Consider the following 20528-nt stretch of genomic DNA (forward strand, 5'->3'; position numbering starts at 1 on the left):
AGAATAAACCATAAATTATCCACCTGAAATGCAAGCAATATGCTTTTTCAGCTTCTGTTCTGTGGACAAGACAACAGAAACAACTCTTGCTTATGGTTTGTGTATTAGAATCCTTCTGGACCTGGAGGAGTAAAAGTCAATTCCATTTTTCTACAGTTCATGGAGGGTTTCAAGACTGTTTTAGCCGTTTTCGTGGAATACCAAACTGTGGACACTGTGCAGATGCTAGTGCTCGGAAGGCTTCTGCTACCAAATGTGGGTGAGAATGAATCATGGACTTCCACCCGGATGTTTCCATTATGTCCGCTGCTTGGCTGAAAAATAAAAGTAAGAGATGTTTACTATGGAGTACTTTGCAAAATGCATCGCTGCACTGTCATTTTTTTTTTTTTAATTTACAGATTTCAAAATTCTGCCTCCTCTGTATTCACACCACTTGAACTCACTAACATATCATCTTCACCGTATTGGTGTTTTCTGTTGTGACTGGAGCTTTCAATTTCTCTGCAAGTTCGCCACTCCTGGAGTGTATGACTCTGGTCTGCAGAGCTCGACTCCCACTGTCACCATCTCTACACTCCCTCTTTCAAGAGCTCCTTCCTCTGGCTCTTACACACAGGCTTCCTCTGGAGTTCCAAGTTCTGCCCTCTACTCTTCTTTAGTGTGCACTGTCCATCTTATCCCAGCCACTTTCACAGTTCTAACTATCATACTCAACAATGATAAACAGTGATTTGCTAAGTCCTAGGCCTCCCACAAGGTCTGTCCCCAACCACCTGTTTTCTTTACTTGAACGTGCCTTGAACGCCGTAAATTTCAGAATGAGGATGAGAACTCAACATGTCTAATCCCCAAATTCTTCCTCTCTCTTTTCCAATAAGCTAATGCTTCCACTATCAGCCAGTGATTCAAGTCGGAAACCTGGGAGTCACCCTAGATGCCATCCTTTCTAATCAATCATTAAAGCCCTATTTGAATTCCCAAAGGTATCCTGAATCAAGTAAGGCCCACAACATCTCATGCTTGAATTATTGTAAGAGTCTCCTAATTTGTCTTCTACTCTCCTATCATGCTCTTCTCAAACCAGCTTCTATGCTACCTCAGTAATAAACACCTTAAAAAGATCTTCTTCTGTTGTTCTCCAATGCTAGTACACAGGTTCTTTAGAAAGAGAAATGAGAAACAACATTTCCCAGTTCTTCCCCCTAGCTTTCTACCTCCCATTCATGCTTTGGCACTGTGTATAATATTAATAGTAACAGTAACAACAATACTGAACTGTTTATTGTTAAAGGATGTACAATAAGCTCTGAGTTAACACAATTACTGAAGCAACAAATCTAGTTATCCTTGCTTGTCTCCTGTCTTCTCTCCTTTGTACCTACCTACCATCAAATAATACACAAATATTACAGACTGTCCATTCAAAATATTATATGCTTTTATTTCCTTCTAGCCCCACTATCACTAATCAAGTCAAATTTTTACCTTCATCTCTTGCCTGAACTACCTTCAATAACTTTCTAACTGGCCTACCTATACATAACCATTCTCCTTAATTACCACCACCACTACAACCTCCCCATGCTCAAGCATGTGGAGAGACTGCTAAAACAAACACCTGATCACATCCTCCTCTAGGTTAAACTCTTTTACTGTATGACCATCCTCTTTGAATAATGTCTAAAAGCAGTAATGTTATTTAGATGGCCTTCCATGATCTGATTTTTGCCTTTTCTCTTCAGCTTCTCATACTCCTCGTCCCCATACTGTTCTTTCTTATCTTTAAACCGTTGCACACCTGTATCTTTTTTTTTTCTGGGACACACCTTTCCACCTCTTCCCTCTTCTTCACTGAGATAAGTCCTACTAATACTTCAGGTCTTTATACAACAATTCTTCAAAAGGACTTTCTCTGACACTTAGGTCAGGTCCTTTTGCTATATGCTCAGATGGGTATGCTCTGCCTTACCTATTATTACACTTTAGTTCAACTACTTTGTTTAGTTCCTATATATCTCCTGCTAAACCATAAACTCCACGAAGGCATGAAAAACACGTATCTGTCAAATGAATGATCTACTATTGCTTCATGCATCTATACTTGGATTCAAGCGATGCTTTCTGTCTGCAATGCTTTTTATTTCCTCCTCAGTTCTGCTTATTTCTATTCAGATTTTAAGACAAAGCTCAGTCATCTTTACATCTAAACCTCCACCCTTAGTTGTGTCCTGCACATACCCTTCTTTATGACATTACTTACCATATTATAATGAAATATGCATGGATGTGTTTCTGTCATTAGATAAATTTCTTAACAAGGATTTTTCCTCATACTTGTTTCTGTATGCAGCACCTTAGCATAGTGCTTGACACAAAACTGACGCTAGGCATTCAGTTTAGTTTGCTGAACTAAACATTAGCTGATAACAATTAAAAAATTTGCCTGACATCAAATTACCAGTGTACTTTCACGTTTATAATTTCAACTCGCTGCTTAGAATCATAGAGATTGTTAATATACCTGATATTTTCATTGATTTAATTCAACAAGTATCTATTGACAGTCTCTATGTACACCATAGTTTCTACATGGGATACAGAATAAGCTTATATTTTTTTGACACTGTAAAATATTTTTACAGACTAAAACTAGAGATTGAATGTGGCAAAGTACGAAGCATCACAAAATTATCATTCCATTTTTCTAGGAACACATACCATAATACATTATCACACACTGACCAATATATAGACTAGCTAGTATTTTAAAAGTATTCACTCATTTTTACCTTCAGAAAACAGAATTCACGAACTATTAAGAATTCAGTTAACCAACTTCAAATCTATCAAAACAGATGAAAGCAAGGGAATCATAAGTCAAACATTCATTTTCTTGTCTTTGACACAATCTTTTTCTAATTTCTTACATCAATTTTTGATAATTTCCAAGAACAGAGTTTAACGGTATACAGGCAAAAACTAATCAAAAGCAGATGCAAATTCTTCAACCTACTGACTCTCGTTTTGATTCTGAGTAACTGCAAAGAGTAAAAAAGTCACTCTAAATATGAGTGAAGAAGGGGGAAAAAAAGGGAATAATAAATTCTCATGCTTATGTCATTCTCAAGATTCAGGCTTAGAAAGATGTCATGACTACCCTGCTCCTTAGGGTTTTACCAGGGGAAAGATCAAATTGCTACCATTTCTGGAAGGCTAGGTAATTAACCTAATGCAGATGTGATGCAAGGTACCTGGCTGCCCTAAGAAGCAGAGGCATTCAAATGTTAAGACTTCCCAGGTAAATCTGGAGGGTACATTTCCTCATAGGATAAAATTAGTATTTCCCACATTTTTAGAAATGCTTTCTGAAGGGGCAGGCACAGGGTCTCTAGTAGTCACTGAAATACCTGGACTGAGCTACATGCTAATGTGAACATATATGCTTAAGAAAAGACAGTGTCCATCCCAGTTCACATTACAAGCTGATCTACAAGGGAGCATAGCCTCAAGAATCCACTACATGGTTAAATTATTATTTTTTTTTAACTTGCAGTTTGCTTCATGTCATTAATATCTGGATTCATACTTATTGTAGATGAACAAAAGGCTATGCAACAAACACTTAATTTCATGTATGCAGATCAACTTTAAGTCAGAAACTGATGTCATCTTACTTGCTGTTCCAGTTTTTCCCATCTTTACACCCAAGCTGTCGAAGTACACTGCACCTGCATTGAAGATTTAAACACACTTAAGAAAAAGTCAGGTGAAAAACTGTTGAAGGTGTCATGTCCACTGAAATACAGGCACAGCTTACCTATTAATAAAGTCTATGGCTTGTGCTTTCAATTGCTCTGCACTGTGCAAATCTGCAAGGACAAGGGTATCAGCAACATTTTCTACTGAGAGGTTACTACACAAAGCTTCTTCACACATGACCTTCAGCCGTTCCAGTGCATACTATCCAGAAAGGAAAACACAACATTAAACATTTATTCAAACTACCAAGTTCTAAATACATGATATTTATAACTTAGAAAATGAAGTTAAAGCACAATACACATCAAACTGAGGGTACTTTAAAAGTCTTTATTTTAAATATAAAGAAAGTATGAGTTCCCGCATTCAAGATAAAGACTAATTTTTCTTAAGAAATTTCTATCTTAAGAAAATTTCTATCTGAGTTCAAGATAGAGGATGAAATGTCAACCCACTCCAATATTCTTGACTGGAGAATCCCACGGACAGAGCAGCCTGGAGGGCTGAAGTCCAAAGGGATACGACTGAGCACACATGCAAGGTATAGTGTATTTTTAAAACAGAGGCTTCTTTAAAAACCTCTTAGGTACTCAAAAAACAAACAAAAATACCTTTATTACTTAATACTCTTAATGAGTATATTTCTCTTTTCTAATATTTTAAACACCAGTCAGGACACAGCATATTGTCACTACTTAATCCTGAAGAAAAATGATAAAGCTTAATACTCATAACCATAACTTGTATTTGACATACATGTGAAGAGAACATACTTGGCAGCTTTACTGAGGTATAACTGACATACAATAAAATGCACATATATGAAGTTTATACAGCCACATAACCATCATTAAATCAAGAGTGAACACAGTCATTATCCCCCAAATTTCCTTCTAACTCTGTAATCCTCCTTTCTTACCCCACCTCAGGCAAGACCTCTGATATGTTTTCTACTGCTAGAATTCACATTTCTGAAGTCTTCTATAAAAGAAATCATAGAATTTGCACTTGTTTATCTGGCTTCCAGTCATTATAATTATTTTAAGATTCATGCATGCTGTTGTCTGTGTATCAATAGTTCTATGCTTTTTACTGCTCAGTGGTATCCCATTGATCTGTTGATGAACATTTGGGTGTTTCCAGTTTCTAGCTGTTACAAACAAAGCTGCTACAAACATTCATATAAGTCATTAAACGGGCATATGCTGTCTTTTCCCTTGAGTATAAACCTATAAATAAACGCACTGGATAATATGGTTAAGTGTAAAACTTAAAAAAAAAATTGCCAAACAGTCTTTCAAAGTGGTTGTATCATTTTACACTCTCATAAAGCAGTATATAAGAGTCTATATCCTTGACCATACTTGGTATGGTTTTAATAATTTTAGCTGTTATAACAGTCATAGACATATCTCATGGTGGTTTTAACTTACACTACCCTAACGAGGTTGAGCATTTTTTGATATACTGAATGGACTACTGAATGGACATTATTTTAAGAAGTGTCTATTCAAATATTTTTATTTTTAGACATAACTTTGTTTACTTATAATTGTTTTGAGAGTTCTTTATATAGTCTGAATATGAAAGACCTTTATCATATATATTCTGGATAAAAGTTGTTCATCAGTTATGCTTTGCAAGTATGTTCTTCTAGTGTCTTCTGAAGAAGTTTTAAATTTCACTGAGGCCCAATTTATCATTTTTCCTTTTATGTATATCTGGTGTCATAGCCAAGAAGTCTTTGCCTAGTGTTAAGACTATGAAGACGTTCTCCTATATTTTCTTTTAGAAGTTTAAGATTTTTTTGGGTTTATAATCTATTCTGTGTTACTTTTTGTATATGATGTGAAGTACACACACAGAATTCGGTCTTTTCAAGAGTTCAACCACAGTTCATCTTTTTGGGTACAGACTACCAATTCCTACAGCACCATGTACTGAAAAGACTATCGTTTCTCCAATCAACTATCCTTGCACTTTCATCAAAAATTATATAGTCATACATGTGACAGTCTATTTCTGTACTTTCTATTCTGTTTCAATGAGTTGTCTATCTTGTCACCAATACAACAGTGTCTTAAATACTAAAGCTTTATGAGTTCTCCATTTTATTAATAATCTTTTTCAAAGTTATCTGATTATTCTAGGTCCCTGCTCTTGCATATAAATTTTTAAAACAGCTTGTCAATTTGTACCCCTCATCCCTGCAAAGGCAGGTTAGGATTTTGATACCAACATGCTGGTTCTCCTAATCGAAAGAGAAGTGAAATTTTAACAATGTTAAAATTTCCAGTCCATTAATAAGACTTTCTCTCCATTTACTGAAGTGTACCTGAATTTCTATTATCAGTATGTTATAATATTCAGCATACAGGTCTTGAACATCTTTTGTCAGACTCATGTCTACGTGTTTTGTATTTTTCATTCCATTATAATGGCATTTCTACATTTAAATTTTGAGAAAGTTACAGATTTGAATAAGCTATAAGAAATAAGATTCCATATACACTTGTCCCAGTTTCTCCCTTTGGTAACATTTTTTAAAATAAGTATAATTATCACTATAAATGCATAATCATAAATACACATACAGACATATACATGGACAGAAGTAGCATGGATATTAGTACTTTTGGAGAAAGCTCCCAATGGGCTTTAGCGTTTTCAGGACTGAGAACTACTGACTTTGAAATTTCCTGCCACTTTTACACTGTTTCCCTATCTTCAAGAATTTAGCACTGTAAAATAACATTACAAAATAAGATGTTTTTTTCCTCTACATCCTGTATTAAAAAATAAATTTAGGAATACAGGATTAAGTTAGAAAAAATACACAATATTTTCTTCCTTTTTTATAGATGTACGTCATGCACTGTATCTTAAGACTATCTCAAAATTGCAATAAATTATATGCACTACTGTGTGTTCTCATAAAACAGAGTAAAGATACACTCAAAACTGAGTCTGAAATTAACATTCCATTTGTTCCATATACTCTAAATCAGCTCAAGATACTTTTATGTCTTATTGATTTAAAATTTTTTCATTTCCATATTATCCCACTGTGTTATTTCATAATACTGAAGAGGCATCCACAATTAGTATAAATTAATTCAATACTTCAAGTTATTGAGGGTTCTCATTTGATGATAACTTTCTAGATATGTCAAGCTTGAGGACACTTTTAGCTCTTTAAGACCTAATTACTTACTTTGTCTGCAGCTGCCAACAAGTTGTCAGCCATTTTGTCAAGGTTTGGTGCTTTCCCTGTGTAAATGAATCTCATCATTTCTTTAAAAACCTCAGGGTCTACATCATTTATTTCCACTCGATTCTGGTATTGAAAACACAGAAAATGTTATATTTCAAAAAAAAGCACACAGACAATGAACCAGAGCAAAACTAACAATAGTTTAAAAGCCCCGAATCAGCACTTAAGCAATGTACAACTCAAATATTCATTAAAGTGTATTTTCAAAGTTAAGCAAGCAGGTCTAAGAAGTATAACAAGTCAAGCACTACCATGTAGAAATACAAACCCCAGTTTCTCAGTTAAAAAGTCAAATACAAATTTAAAAAAAAAAACACCAAATCTGTAAGGCCAAACTAAATCTTTATTCAGTTTCTGACCTCTATCTTAGAGGAAGATGGCTATTGACTTTTTTGGTTTCTCTAGTTCTGCAGAGATGAGAAAGCTGAGCCACGTAAATAAACTTAGGAAGGAGTTGCCCAGTTGGAGCAATAAGGCTCACATGTAATACAACCAGCAAATATCTATCTCTGGTCTTTAGTCTGACTACATTTCAAAATGGCAGATAAAAGAGAAATATCTGGGAAAACCAAATGGGTAGTATTACAGTTCAAGTAGACTAATAATAACACAATTTATGTCCTTTATTAAATATAATACACTTACTCTTATTATAGTGGTAAAAAGAATATAGGAATTGTTTCTGTTCTAGAAAACAGATTCCAAAATCAACTCCAAAGTCTAGAAAGAAGGACTATACACCTTCACTGGAGAACTCTCAAACAGGTACGCATCACAGCAGTCCTTTCAGATAGGTGTCCTTTCTTACTAACAACTATCCACTTATTTTGCTATTGTGACATGCCACAATAGCAATAGCTGCTATTTGGAATGTTAGCCCACATTAAGCTACATCTGTTTTTCTACTATAGAACCCATTTCACCCCATCCTCTTATGTCTTTCTAAAATCCTAACAATAAGAACATGCACTGTTACTTTTAAAATATACATTCCAATATTCTACATGTATATAAATTAGATGTGAGCCCTTTAAACAAGGTTTACCTTTTTGCTTTCTTCCATTTCATGTTCAAACATGGCATTAAAAACTGGGGATCGAGCTGTAACAAGATTAAGCATCATTATTTAAAGCAAAGATTTATGAAAGAAATGTAATGTATTACTCAAAAGTAGAAAGTACCTGCAAGAACAGATTTATGAGCTTTAAATTCTTGTCCTCTCACAAAAAAACTGCAATCTGTAAATCTTGTGTTTTCCCAGAGATTACCTAAATCTTCTGCTAGTCGGCATTCAGGCACCTTTAACATATTTGTATTAGTATGTCCTGATATATTTACTGAATCTTGGACCACACTCACCTAATAAAAAAAAGGGACAGCAAGAAAAAATACTTTCATAAATTAATATCAGTAGTTAGCTACTAAGTTTCAACCTAAACTTATCATTAAAATCATATAGAAAATTCAGTGTACACCTTATCAAAAATGCTAACATTTGGGAACTGAATTTAAAGCGACAAATTAAAGGAGAGAAATAACATAGAAAAAAAGTTGAAACAAATTAGACAATTTTAAGTGACATTTTACATAAATAAATGGCTTACTGATTCCTGAGAATGCTCGGTTATTAAACTAATCACAAAACTATTTCTCAACAACAAAAAAAAGTCATAATATGATTCCAAATTCAAATAGGAGAAAATACTTTTGTGAGGAGAAAGAAATTTAATTTTCTCTTTTATTTCCTCACATTACAAAACTATCAACATTTAAAGTTTATTTAACATATAATAAACACAGCATAACACTTATGACATTTTAGAATATTTTAAAATGTTGTTTAAAACTACAGACTATAATATGCAATTTGGGCGGCATTTTAAGTGTTGTCCCTACATGTTTCAATGCTAATAACACTGACTTAAATATCCAGTAATAGTGATTTAAATTTTAAAGTATAAGAATTCTCACAAAACAATGTAATTATTAATGTTTATGGAAATCTTTCATTTAAAAAAACAGTAAGAACAATATAACCCAGTTCGATTCGAAGACCTTTAATTTACCTATGAAATAATCAATAAATAAAAGTTGGTATGATTAAAACCAACAGTGGAAACAGTGTCAGACTTTATTTTGGGGGGCTCCAAAATCACTGCAGATGGTGACTGCAGCTGTGAAATTAAAAGATGCTTACTCCTTGGAAGGAAAGTTATGACCAACCTAGATAGCATAATTCAAAAGCAGAGACATTACTTTGCCAACAAAGGTCCATCTAGTCAAGACTATGGTTTTTCTGGTGGTCATGTATGGATGTGAGAGTTGGACTGTGAAGAAAGCTGAGTGCTGAAGAATTGATGGTTTTGAACTGTGGTGTTGGAGAAGACTCTTGAGAGTCCCTTGGACTGCAAGGAGGTCCAACCAGTCCATCCTAAAGGAGATCAGTCCTGGGTGTTCATCGGAAGGACTGATGCTAAAGCTGAAACTCCAATACTTTGGCCACCTCATGCGAAGAGTTGACTCAATGGAAAAGACCCTGATGCTGGGAGGGATTAGGGGCAGGAGGAAAAGGGGACGCCAGAGGATGAGATGGCTGGATGGCATCACCGACTCGATGGACATGAGTTTGAGTGAACTCCGGGAGTTGGTGACGGACAAGGAGACCTGGTGTGCTGTGATTCATGGGGTCGCAAAGAGTCGGATACGACTGAGCGACTGAACTGGACTGAACTGATGATTAAAACACTGCTTTTACATGGAGCCCAACATAATATGGATTAAATTATTTCTCACTGAACTGAACTGAAAGATGACTATATTTTGAATGAAATCTTAAAACAGCACTAAGTTTGGCACAAACTTTAAGAACAGGAATACACTATTAATATTACTAGAAATTTCATATTATATTTAATAAGCGGAAGAAAATACTACTTCAACTAGGAAAGCAAATGTTTCAGAGTACATGAACCATCTTTCACAAAAAATGCTGTTTTGGTTACCTATGTTTTAAACTAAGTTTTGTGGTTGTTTGTTATGCAGCAATAGATGACTATTAATTTAAAGCCATATTTCATAAGGTTTTCTTTAATTAATAGTAGGTATGTATATGGACAAATAAACTATGTATAAATTGTACACTGGAAATGGATAAAATGGACCAAATTACTAATATGCTAAGAAAGTATAATAGTCTAATATAAAATGCTTGAGAATATTAAGTCTCATTAGTCCTTACTCACCTAGATGTAATAACATCTATTTCATATGAATGAACAGACACTTCTAAAAAAAAAAAGCTTTATTTTCTGAGGATATTCTCATTAGCCATTTTGTTTTTCTGATTTTATTAATCTTTTTGAAATCACATGCCATAAAAATCATCTAATCCAATCACCTTTTCTTAAAAAATTTGAAAAAGTGAGATCCAGAGAAGATAACTGAAGTGTCCTAAATACACTGCTAGTCAGTATCAGAGGAAGACTAGACCTACATTCCCAGGTTTCCTTTTTAAGCATTCTTTGTACTATACAGTAGGAGAAGGCAATGGCAACCCACTCCAGTACTCCTGCCTGGAAAATCCCATGGACAGAGGAGTCTGGTAGACTGCAGTCCATGGGGTCGCTAAGAGCCGGACAAAACTGAGCGACTTCACTTTCACTTTTCACTTTCATGCATTGGAGAAGGAAATGGCAAGCCACTCCAGTGATCTTGCCTGGAGAATCCCAGGGGTGGCAGAGCCTGGTGGGCTGCCATCTATGGAGTCGCACAGAGTCGGACATGACTGAAACAATTTAGCAGCGGCAGCAGCAGTATTAATACTTTAATGCAGTTATGGTTCTAAAGGGATTTATTGCAACAATCTTGTAAGAAGTTTTTTCAAATACAAGAGCTAAGACATTATGCATACAAATAAGTCCTCCAATAAAAATTCTTCTATTAACTTTTAATTATTCAACTTGTTTCTAAAATTTTACAAATTACAAAACAGGGGAAAAATCTTCAGTAATTCTTACCTGATTGCTGTTATATCATACATTATAACTTAATGATACTTAAATAAAAAATACTGGTATCACTATTCAGTGTCTAGTCAAGGGTCACAAAGACACTATTTACTTGTTCATATCAGCACTGCTCTTGTAACTTCTAGTGAGCAAAAGCTGGAGTGAATTGAACAGTTCAATTACTTGCATAAAGTATGTAGGATGTAGTGGAGTCATAAGAATATGATCATATTTAAACTTAGGAAAGGATTTCTTAAGTTCTATTTATTGTTTAATTATCCTAACTCAAAACAATATATTTAATATGAAAGTTCCACAAAAATCAGGTGATAGAAGGAAAGATTTAAAAAAAGATATATCATAGACATTGATGTTATATTTGATTATATAATCATAATTCAGAAGAAATTATATTATTGGCATACACATCTACATATAATTATCACAGCAGCCACAAATTTTAAGACAGAATTAATATTTCATACACTCTGAAGAGTATTCAAGGGACTATAGAGCAGAAATTAATGATCTAATTTAAACTGTTATGCAATGAGTTGTGATGATTATTTTTTCTAATACCTATAATCAAGAAATTGGTAAAATTTTAGCTTTTTCTAATACATATTCAAATATAGGTAATGAACATTCTTATGACTGGAACTTAAGAGTAAAAAAAAATTCAGAAGAAAGGCTGAGATTCTTTTCTGAAGTGGTTGTTTTTTTAAAAATAAAATGACAAATGCACAACACTCAAAACTGACAAATGCTGCAAAGTAATACCTCAAACCCGTTTGACAGCTCTTTTTCAAATTTGCTTTTGGCTCAACTCTGAGGATATAATTCAGACTAAAGATGAACATGTGCAGGCTCTAATCAGCTATGACTGTCCTAGAAATCTGGGTCTCCTCTAGCGTGGAATTAAGGTGACTACTGGTTCCTATTTTTAAAACTTTCTCGATTCTCTAAACAAATTGTAAAGACTAGCTAGGAATTTACAAAGGTGCATAGTACTACAAATTTGATGCTCTAATCAACTATTGAACCATCCCTCACACTGGCTCCAAAATGAGAAACTTCTAAGTAGTCCAATTTCATATCATTTTCCTGAATAGTGGGTCTTAGACTTTCTGGCTTTCAAATATAGGTATCCTTTTTTAGAAACTGGGTGATAGAAATATGGTTGTCAATTTTCCATTTTGTTATTTTTAGAGGATAAAACACAACTCCCATCCATTACCAAAAGTATATTTAAACAGAAAGGATAACTTCGTGACAGAAAAATAAGAGGAAAAAAAGTTCTAAATGAATTAATTTAATTTTATGAAAAATTCATTACCTATATTATCTGTCTGTATATAGTCTTCTGTACACCACAGACTAGCATGGGTCTATAGATTGAGACTTTCTGTTGGATTGCAAAAGATAAATTAAGCTAACCAATTTTTTATTTTTCCTACTTATTCTTCAATTCCTGTTTTCTGCATCACTTTGGAAAAGAAGAGGCAGAAAGAATTGTTTACACTGACAGAAATTTCTAGCTCTGGCTACTTGATTCATAGGACTTGCAAGATTACTTATGTCTTGCACAAAAGGGTAGCACCAAACTGCCTTACCTGTCTACAGCACCACTTGCAGGGGAGGGGGAGGAGGCAGTTCTTTAGGTAGGGCAGTGCAATGCTTCCTCCTCTTCTGCAAGCAGTGCTGGAGATGCTGTAGAAGGAAGGGCATCAATGAGAGGTATGGAAGAAACGGTGGAGGGCGTGAGGAAAGTTTGTTCAAAGCCCACCTATGTTAAATACAGTGCCCAAGGTATGAATGTCTGTATCAGTAAAGGTATCTATTATAGTATCTAACACTAAATGTGATCAACTTAAAATGTATGTCACTGGTAGGTTCTATTTTTAGGAGGTGACTAGCATCTAAAATTTAGCATGTGGATAAAAAATACACTTCAAAAACATGTATCATAATAAATCTTAGTTTCAGCCTTCATTCTGAATTTTTTAGTTGTCTAGGTTCCAATAAAATATACTTAGGGAAGCATACTTTAGTAAACAATATTTCAATTCTAAAAACAGAAACATTTTCTTAAAATTCACAAAAAGACTTTTAGCTGCAGTAGGTACATTTTTTTTTCCTTAACTGGATTACATAGTCTTTAATGTCCTTTAAATTCTATGATTATGTGATTAAAATAAATTAATATGTTGAAATTTAGGATAACTACTAAAATTCTGAAAAAACTCTACATTAAGAATGCTTAAATAACACATCGTATAATTATTCAGAATACTACTTAGAATATTTCTCTATTGGCAACAAATGCTTTAGTCTATATTTTTATCAAATTATTTAATGATAAGCTCTGCTCAAAACACTTGTGCTATGTGCATTATCAACCAAATAATAGTATTCATAATAAATTCATCTTATAGTTCATTTAACTTGTCTAAGCGAAAATAAGATGAATTCTATTTGCACTATGTGGTCTCAGGGGCCATATTTCAATTATTCTTCTGACACAGCATAATGACATATAATTAGTTTGTAATCCTGCCAAGAAATTTTACACATTTTCTATAAGAAGTGTCAAGCTAATTCAGTAGCAGTTAAGTAAGTTATTGTGCTTTTAAGACACTCATCTGTCTACAATAACCTACTGAAATATATTTAATGTTGAGGTTACCCTATCATTTCAACAATTCATATAGATAAAGCTATGTAATAACAATTACAGAAGCTAGTTCAAGCCTCAAATTAAGACAAATCATAAGTGTAAACTATTGGAAGGGGCCAATGCTAGCAACTTTCAAAAGACAGCATTTCATGCATATAATTATATCACACATTTGTCAACAAAGGTATAGCTTAAAAATTTTGAGATGCCATTATTTATAATGCTAACATCTGTTTGAATAAACGAACAAAAAGCTTCCCAATCTTTTCTCAGGCACTTTCACTACCATGCAAGTATGGATTCAAACTGAAAAGCCACTATATTTAATATCATCAATCTGAATATAACAAAAAATGCTGACCATTTAGAATTATTCAGAATGAAGAAGACATTTAAAAATTTTCATATAAAGTCATATACATCCAGAGTCTTTGTATGAGGAAAGTATGTGATAGTATAACTGTATAAACAATTTATAGCTAACGACAAGACTTTTTTCAGGCTGGCTACTATACTGATTTCTAAGAACTTGTCAGCTTTTACTTTTAGAATATTTATATAAAACCTTACCAATTATACCAGTTCGTTGATTTAAAAAGTGCAATCAATACTGTTCTAGTGCATATTTTTGCTTTACTACTAAATATAACCAAACACTGAGTTCCTTGAATAAAAAAATGTACCCACCTCACAAAATAATGTAAGCTTGTCATCTGGTAAAAGACCATTAGCTTCATCAAGCAAAAAATCTCTCCGAATGAATTTTTTAAAACCCCAGTCCTTTCCTTGTACAAATCGATATGCTCTTTGGCTTTCTGGTGGAAAACACAATGTAAGTTTAAATAAAACAAGTATTCAAGAAACATTCTGCTAATAATAACAATTAAATGAATGTGCAAAAATAGGACTTGACAAATACATCTATCATAAAAATTACAGATATGTGTTTTCATAAGTAAAATGGTAAGAGTTACACTAGCTAGAACCAGATCATTTCACAGTACTACCACAAATTCTGGTTAATTATCAATGAGCTCACTTCCAGATTCCTAGATATCTAAGTAGAGGAAAAGCCAGATCAAATCTCAAGAAGTAAGAAATCTTTCAAACAATCTAAGCCCTTTAATAATAAAGTAGGATCAAAACACATTGGCAAAGGCATAGTATTCATTATCTAATTTCAGAACCAGATTAGAAATATTAATTTCTTGCTTCTTCCTTTAAAAAAGGATGCTCTAAATCACCAGGGCATTCTATGAGCTTTCCTGGGATAACCATCCCACTGATAAAAGTTTTATGGAACTAGAGAAAAATCCATTAACTGGAGAAAAAAGCTAAAAAAAAGTCCCTTATCATTTCTTAGGTCTTTAAACATAATCCCATTACCTCTAAAAACAATTTTCATCAAGGTCCACAAGATGGTTTTAGTGTGATTGGTAAAATATTTAATAAATGTCTAAAGTAAATGTTTCTTATGCCTTATATATACTGGTTAATAACTATATATTATGAAATAAACAAGGTCCTTTATATAAAGTATTCACTATTACTATACAAATTGAAGGTAGAAAACCAGTAATATATCTAATTGAGATACTCCATTTTATGGACTAAATGTATACCATTAAAAGTTTGATGTTGAAACCCTACCCATAGTGTGATGGTATTACGAGGCCAATGACTGGGATTAGATGAGATTGTGAGGGTAGAGATCCTCATGAATGGGACTCGTGAATTGAGACCCCACATGCTCTGTAGTCCTTTCCACCATGTGAAGACACAATGCAAGGTTGGCAGGTCTGTAAGTAGAGTCTTCACTAGAATCTGACCATGCTAGAACACTGACCTTAGATTCTTGGCCTCTAGATTTGTAAGAAATAAATGTCTGTTGCTTACAGGCCACCCAGTCTTATGCTTCTTTCTTACAGCAGCCTGAACTAAAACATTATTTTATCTTACATGTCAGAATTATAAAAATACATGTGAAACCATGTATTACTTCAGCAAGGAGATATATTATTTAAAATGTGTTTTGGAGAGTTTTTTTGTAATGATGTTACTTGATTTTGTTAATCCCTTCTAGAAATCACTTAAAATTTAATGCACAATATATTTTCCTACTATATACACTGTACATTTTCTACAATGATCTTTTACTATGAAGTGCCAGGCTACAGTTTCAGCTGGCTATAATTCAGAGGCTTGAACTGAATTTAACAGGTTCTAAGACTAAGAAAAACCATTTCCTTTCAGTCACTGTTTAGTCCACTGCTCAAAAAAATTACAGTGACAAAATATCAGGGCATTGAAATATCTTTCACATTGTTCTTTAGATTTTATTATCTGGCAAAAATGGCAAGGAAGAAAAAGAAATGCTTTCTGAACACCTATTATATACGCCAGGCACTGAACCAGGTACCTTGTCCTAATAGCAGCTATTCTTACAAGTGAAAAATGAATGTCATTTTAGGACATGAAAAATTTAAATTTTAATATGATTTAAAACTAATTTTACATGTCTTATGAAGACTTAGTAAAACAACTGTAACTTTACCCTGGCATTTAAGATTACCAGCCAAAATGAAACATTTTTGATTAAGCAGATTTTAGGGGAAAAAAATCCTAAATTTTTCTAGGTAAAAGTGCAAAAGTCACAGTACATCTACACAGTTACATAAAGATGCCTTTCAGTCAGTTTGGAAATCACTTACCCATTGCTTTTGTTTCTTCCCTTTTAGCATTCAGAAGGGAAAATTTGAATTTTGCTCGAACTTCACTTTTTGGACAGCTGACTAAAAGCAAATATAAGGACAAGTAGTCTTTACTTTCATCATCTAATCCCTTTGGATTTACTCTCAGGCACCTAAAATAAAACAACAGGCTCACATGGAGGAAGATAATAGTTTAAACATTCAAGAGAGACACAATACTGAAATCATCTGTTAAATAATCTAAATAATACAACAGATCTCCTGTCAATATTCTCACAGTTATTTATAATTCTCTATACTACTAGGAACTTATTATAAATCAAATGTAAAATCTGACAAATATCCATTTAGAAACTGTAACGATGAAACTATAAAGTGCTAATGATTACATCAAAAACAAATATCCGAAAAAAACAAAAATCTTACCATTTCATTTTGTCACTGGGGCTAGATGAGAATGTTGAACTTTTTAACACTTCACCCATTTCTTCTCGACAAAAACTGAAGTTATTAATGGTCCACATGTAGGAAAATTTTACTACTTTAACCTGGAACATTCAGAAAAGGACTTTTATGATTATGACCTTTACATTCTTGACTTGTCACATGTTGAACATCCTATGACTCATCTCCTAACATTTCTAATAACAATGCTGAAGTGCTTCATAATATTCTCAAAATAGTATACAATATCTAGCATAAAGTAAGGCATTTTTTAATAACATGTACCTGTGTATAACACCAGCTTTCTGCTATAGGACCGACAGACATATCTCCAGAGAGAGGTGGGGTGGGTTCCCGAGACATTGCCACTTTATTGCAGTCTTCTAAGATGTATGCAATATCCCACACAGGTGAGTACTTTACTACAAAGAAAAGAAGTTTCATTTAATAATCACTAAGTTTAACTAAATCAAGAGGGAAGAAGCATTTAAACAGTCATAAAACAATTACTTTCTCAAATTACATTATGAGGAAATGTGATTTCATTTAAGTTAATGAAAAATAATTTTTAAGAAATAAATCATAAGCCTTTATGCCATGTAATATTTGAATCTAAATGAAATTAATACTTATAGAAGCTATTTCACAAAGGCATCCTTAAATTATCACAAATCAAAAATAAAATACTGTAACAGCAAGATCATAAACATAAAAATCACATGGAAACTTACTGACAACACTGAATATTTGATTCACTTTCCTTCACCTTTCTATTGAAATATATGTGAAAATCAAAAGGGTTAGAAAGTTAGAACAGCCCTGGAAACTACAAATATCACTTACTCATCTGTCAGAGCCCAAAGCTTTGATCAACTATAAACAAAGAATGTGACCTAACCAGGCAATGCTGAAGAATTATATTTCACAGAACTCTACCTCTATCTCAGACACACAGGTTCTCTGATAAGACTGTCCATATCAGTGTTTCCTACCAGATAACATCTACTGTATCATAAAATTTCTTCCCAATTAGCTGTTCTTGAACTATATCCGTTTGGACACACAATTAATCATCATAATCGGGCCAGGACATTAGTAACTAGATGATGCTTTCCAATTTGGAAAAGTCTATAAAAGAAAGAAGCAAAATCCAAAAGATATACATAATTATTGTACTTTCAGGGGTATGGATGGTTTCAAGATTACATTCTAGTACAAAGATTCAAGTCTGGAGAACTTTTTCATTTTAAGAATAATTATGCACAAAGAAAACCATATGAGTCCTATAAGAAGAAACTACTGAAGGGAAAAAGGGGAGGATTTCACTCAAAATGCAGAATATTTGCTCTGAGTATCATGTTCCATTAAAGGAACAAGAATCAAGATGCCTCCATTCTTCTTATCATCATTGACTACATATAGAAAAGAGGATTAACTATTACAGAGTTCTAAGGAGAAAGGGGCTGTAGCAAAAAGATTCTACACTATGTCAGGTTTTTATTCCTTTATGATTAAATTATTTCCCCTTTCAATAATGGCATCTATACTAAATACTGACCCAAATGTTATTTATATAGGTTCCTCACATACGGAAGATCCTATCGTTCACATACTTGCAGCACAATGCAGTAAACTAGGGAACCAGCAAAGTAGCCAGACAAGAAAGTCAGGATGATAACACTGGGAATGTTCTATGAGGAGCACTTGTAAGTCACGATGACCATTAAAGGAGAGGTGAAGAAGAGTGAAGGTGAAGATGCTCCTTAATGAAGCAAGGAGAGAGAAGATAAATGGTTGGAGGTAGACAAGAGTGCCTCAAAGAAAAGTGAATACATAATTTAAGAGTATTGTACACTGTCACTTTAACAATTATTCACTTCTACATAAATATTAGGTACTTCTCTTAATGAAGTACCTCCAGTTGTTGTCTTCAATTACTTTTATAAACTACAATTGGTTATTTACGTTTGAAAACAGAACAGCAGACTGACAGTCACAACAGGGAGCTGAGATCACTAATAAGAGTAGTTGTTTTAAAGATGTTGGTTCCTCTTCCACATTTAAACAGTTTTATTGTGGTATAATTTACATATCACAAAATTCACTTATTTTAAATGTGTAGATCAATGATTTTTAGTGAGTTTAGTTATATAGCTGTGCACTCATATAGTTTTAGAGTACTTCCAGTATCCCCAAAAGTCCTTCCCACTCCCAAATTTAGGGAGCCACTAATGTGTTCCCCATAGTTATATGTTATCTAGAAATTCCATGTAAACAGAACTGCACAACATGTAGCTTTATGTCTGGCTTCTGCTTTTTTCCCTGAATATGTATCATGGTTTCCAGTTTCTCTGCACATCTCATAATACCTAGCTGAAAGCTGGACTGTAGCAACTCTGCATTACGATTTATTTTGCTATGCCTGGCTGTTTTCTTCTTAGTAACTTGCTAGGACTTCACTGCAGTATCTATCTCTATCATATTGTGTAGTTGTTGCTGATACCTGTTTGGCTTTTCATTCTTTTTTTTTTTTTTGGCCTGGTTTGCAAAGCTTCAGGCTGTCCCCTTTCTTTCAAACCAAGTTTGCTACTTTTAGTTGACAAAGGCATGGTCTTCCCACCCTCTCCTGGCCCCAGATCAAGTCCACCTCATCCAGCAGCAAAGCTCTGACTTTCCTGGCTAGCCCCATTCTAGTAAAACTACGACTGTCGTCTACTGGGCTAAAGGTAGAAACAGGAGCAGAAATATGAGTTGGATATTTCTAAGAAAATTCAGTTAATAAATGTACCAAAAGGGCAATGATTATTGACTTACCCATGTGAAAAGAGCCTGATCCTAGTCAATACTTTTGCCAGTGATTCTGAAGCAAGCTAATAAGCCACCATGACCAATCTTGAAATCAACAAACCAACAAAAGTATTTGCAATGCATAGAGCACAAAAAGGGGATAATTTCCCTAATATTTAATGATTTCCTAAAAATTAGAAAGAAAAAAGTAAAGAATACAAATTAATTCACAGAAAAAGAACTTCATTCATAATTATAGTAGTATAAATTAAAACTAAATTAAGAAGCCATGTTTTAACCTAGCATTATCGTAATAATCCAAAAAAAAAGGTAAGAGTTTAAAGATAGGCACTCTCATACATTTCTTGTGGGAATATATGTAACATTTTAATAACTTCCCTTCTCATTTTTTTATGGTAAAATTTCTGGCAAAAAGGAAAGGAAATGATGCTAATAATAAGCTACTAATTTTGAAAGTATAAAAATGCCTATGTGTTATTTGATGTCCATGATAACCAATTAGATGGTTGTCAACTAAGAATTATTTCAAAAAAATTCAGGAAAAGATGAAGAAGCAATTTGCAGGAGAACAGCTAAAAGCAGAGTGTGTGGGGGGGAGGGAGAGTTGAATTTATAATTTGTAATTCATTTGTAATCAGTAGAGTATTAAAAAAAAAACCCATACCATTTTTCACTACAGAATAGTCCAAGATTCTTTTAAGCTATCAATTCGGACAGCCAGGAAAACTACAGGGAAGCATATAAACATTACTGGCAAGTCTTTTCTAGGACAATTTTATAGCTAGTATCAAGGGGAATTTTTTTTTGGTCAGATTCATCCTAGAAATTTATCTTGGGACAAATAT

General features: G+C 33.6%; 1 protein-coding gene across 1 annotated transcript; it reads right to left on the reverse strand.

Moving 5' to 3' along the window:
- Window positions 1–169: 169 nt before the first annotated feature.
- SPOPL (speckle type BTB/POZ protein like) lies at window positions 170–17253 on the reverse strand. Its single transcript, XM_052636054.1, has 10 exons — window positions 17161–17253; window positions 16858–16979; window positions 16432–16583; window positions 14408–14535; window positions 8218–8395; window positions 8082–8137; window positions 6977–7099; window positions 3821–3963; window positions 3678–3731; window positions 170–314 (listed from the first exon to the last, which is right to left on the reverse strand). The coding sequence occupies exons 1-10, from the start codon at window positions 17236–17238 to the stop codon at window positions 170–172; spliced, it is 1179 nt and encodes a 392-aa protein (XP_052492014.1). The 5' UTR covers window positions 17239–17253.
- Window positions 17254–20528: the final 3275 nt, after the last annotated feature.

This window comes from Budorcas taxicolor, chromosome 2 (assembly GCF_023091745.1).
Source record: "Budorcas taxicolor isolate Tak-1 chromosome 2, Takin1.1, whole genome shotgun sequence".
Lineage (NCBI taxonomy): Eukaryota > Metazoa > Chordata > Mammalia > Artiodactyla > Bovidae > Budorcas > Budorcas taxicolor.

Excerpts from the sequence above, each read along its gene's own strand:
- SPOPL (XM_052636054.1), bottom strand. The coding sequence starts at position 17,238 with ATGTCTCGGGAACCCACCCCACCTCTCTCTGGAGATATGTCTGTCGGT. Across the intron at positions 16,584-16,857 it reads CCCAGTGACAAAATGAAATG|GTGCCTGAGAGTAAATCCAA; the intron begins GTAAGATTTTTG and ends GTTTTATTTTAG. Across the intron at positions 8,396-14,407 it reads AGCTTACATTATTTTGTGAG|GTGAGTGTGGTCCAAGATTC; the intron begins GTGGGTACATTT and ends TTTTTTTATTAG.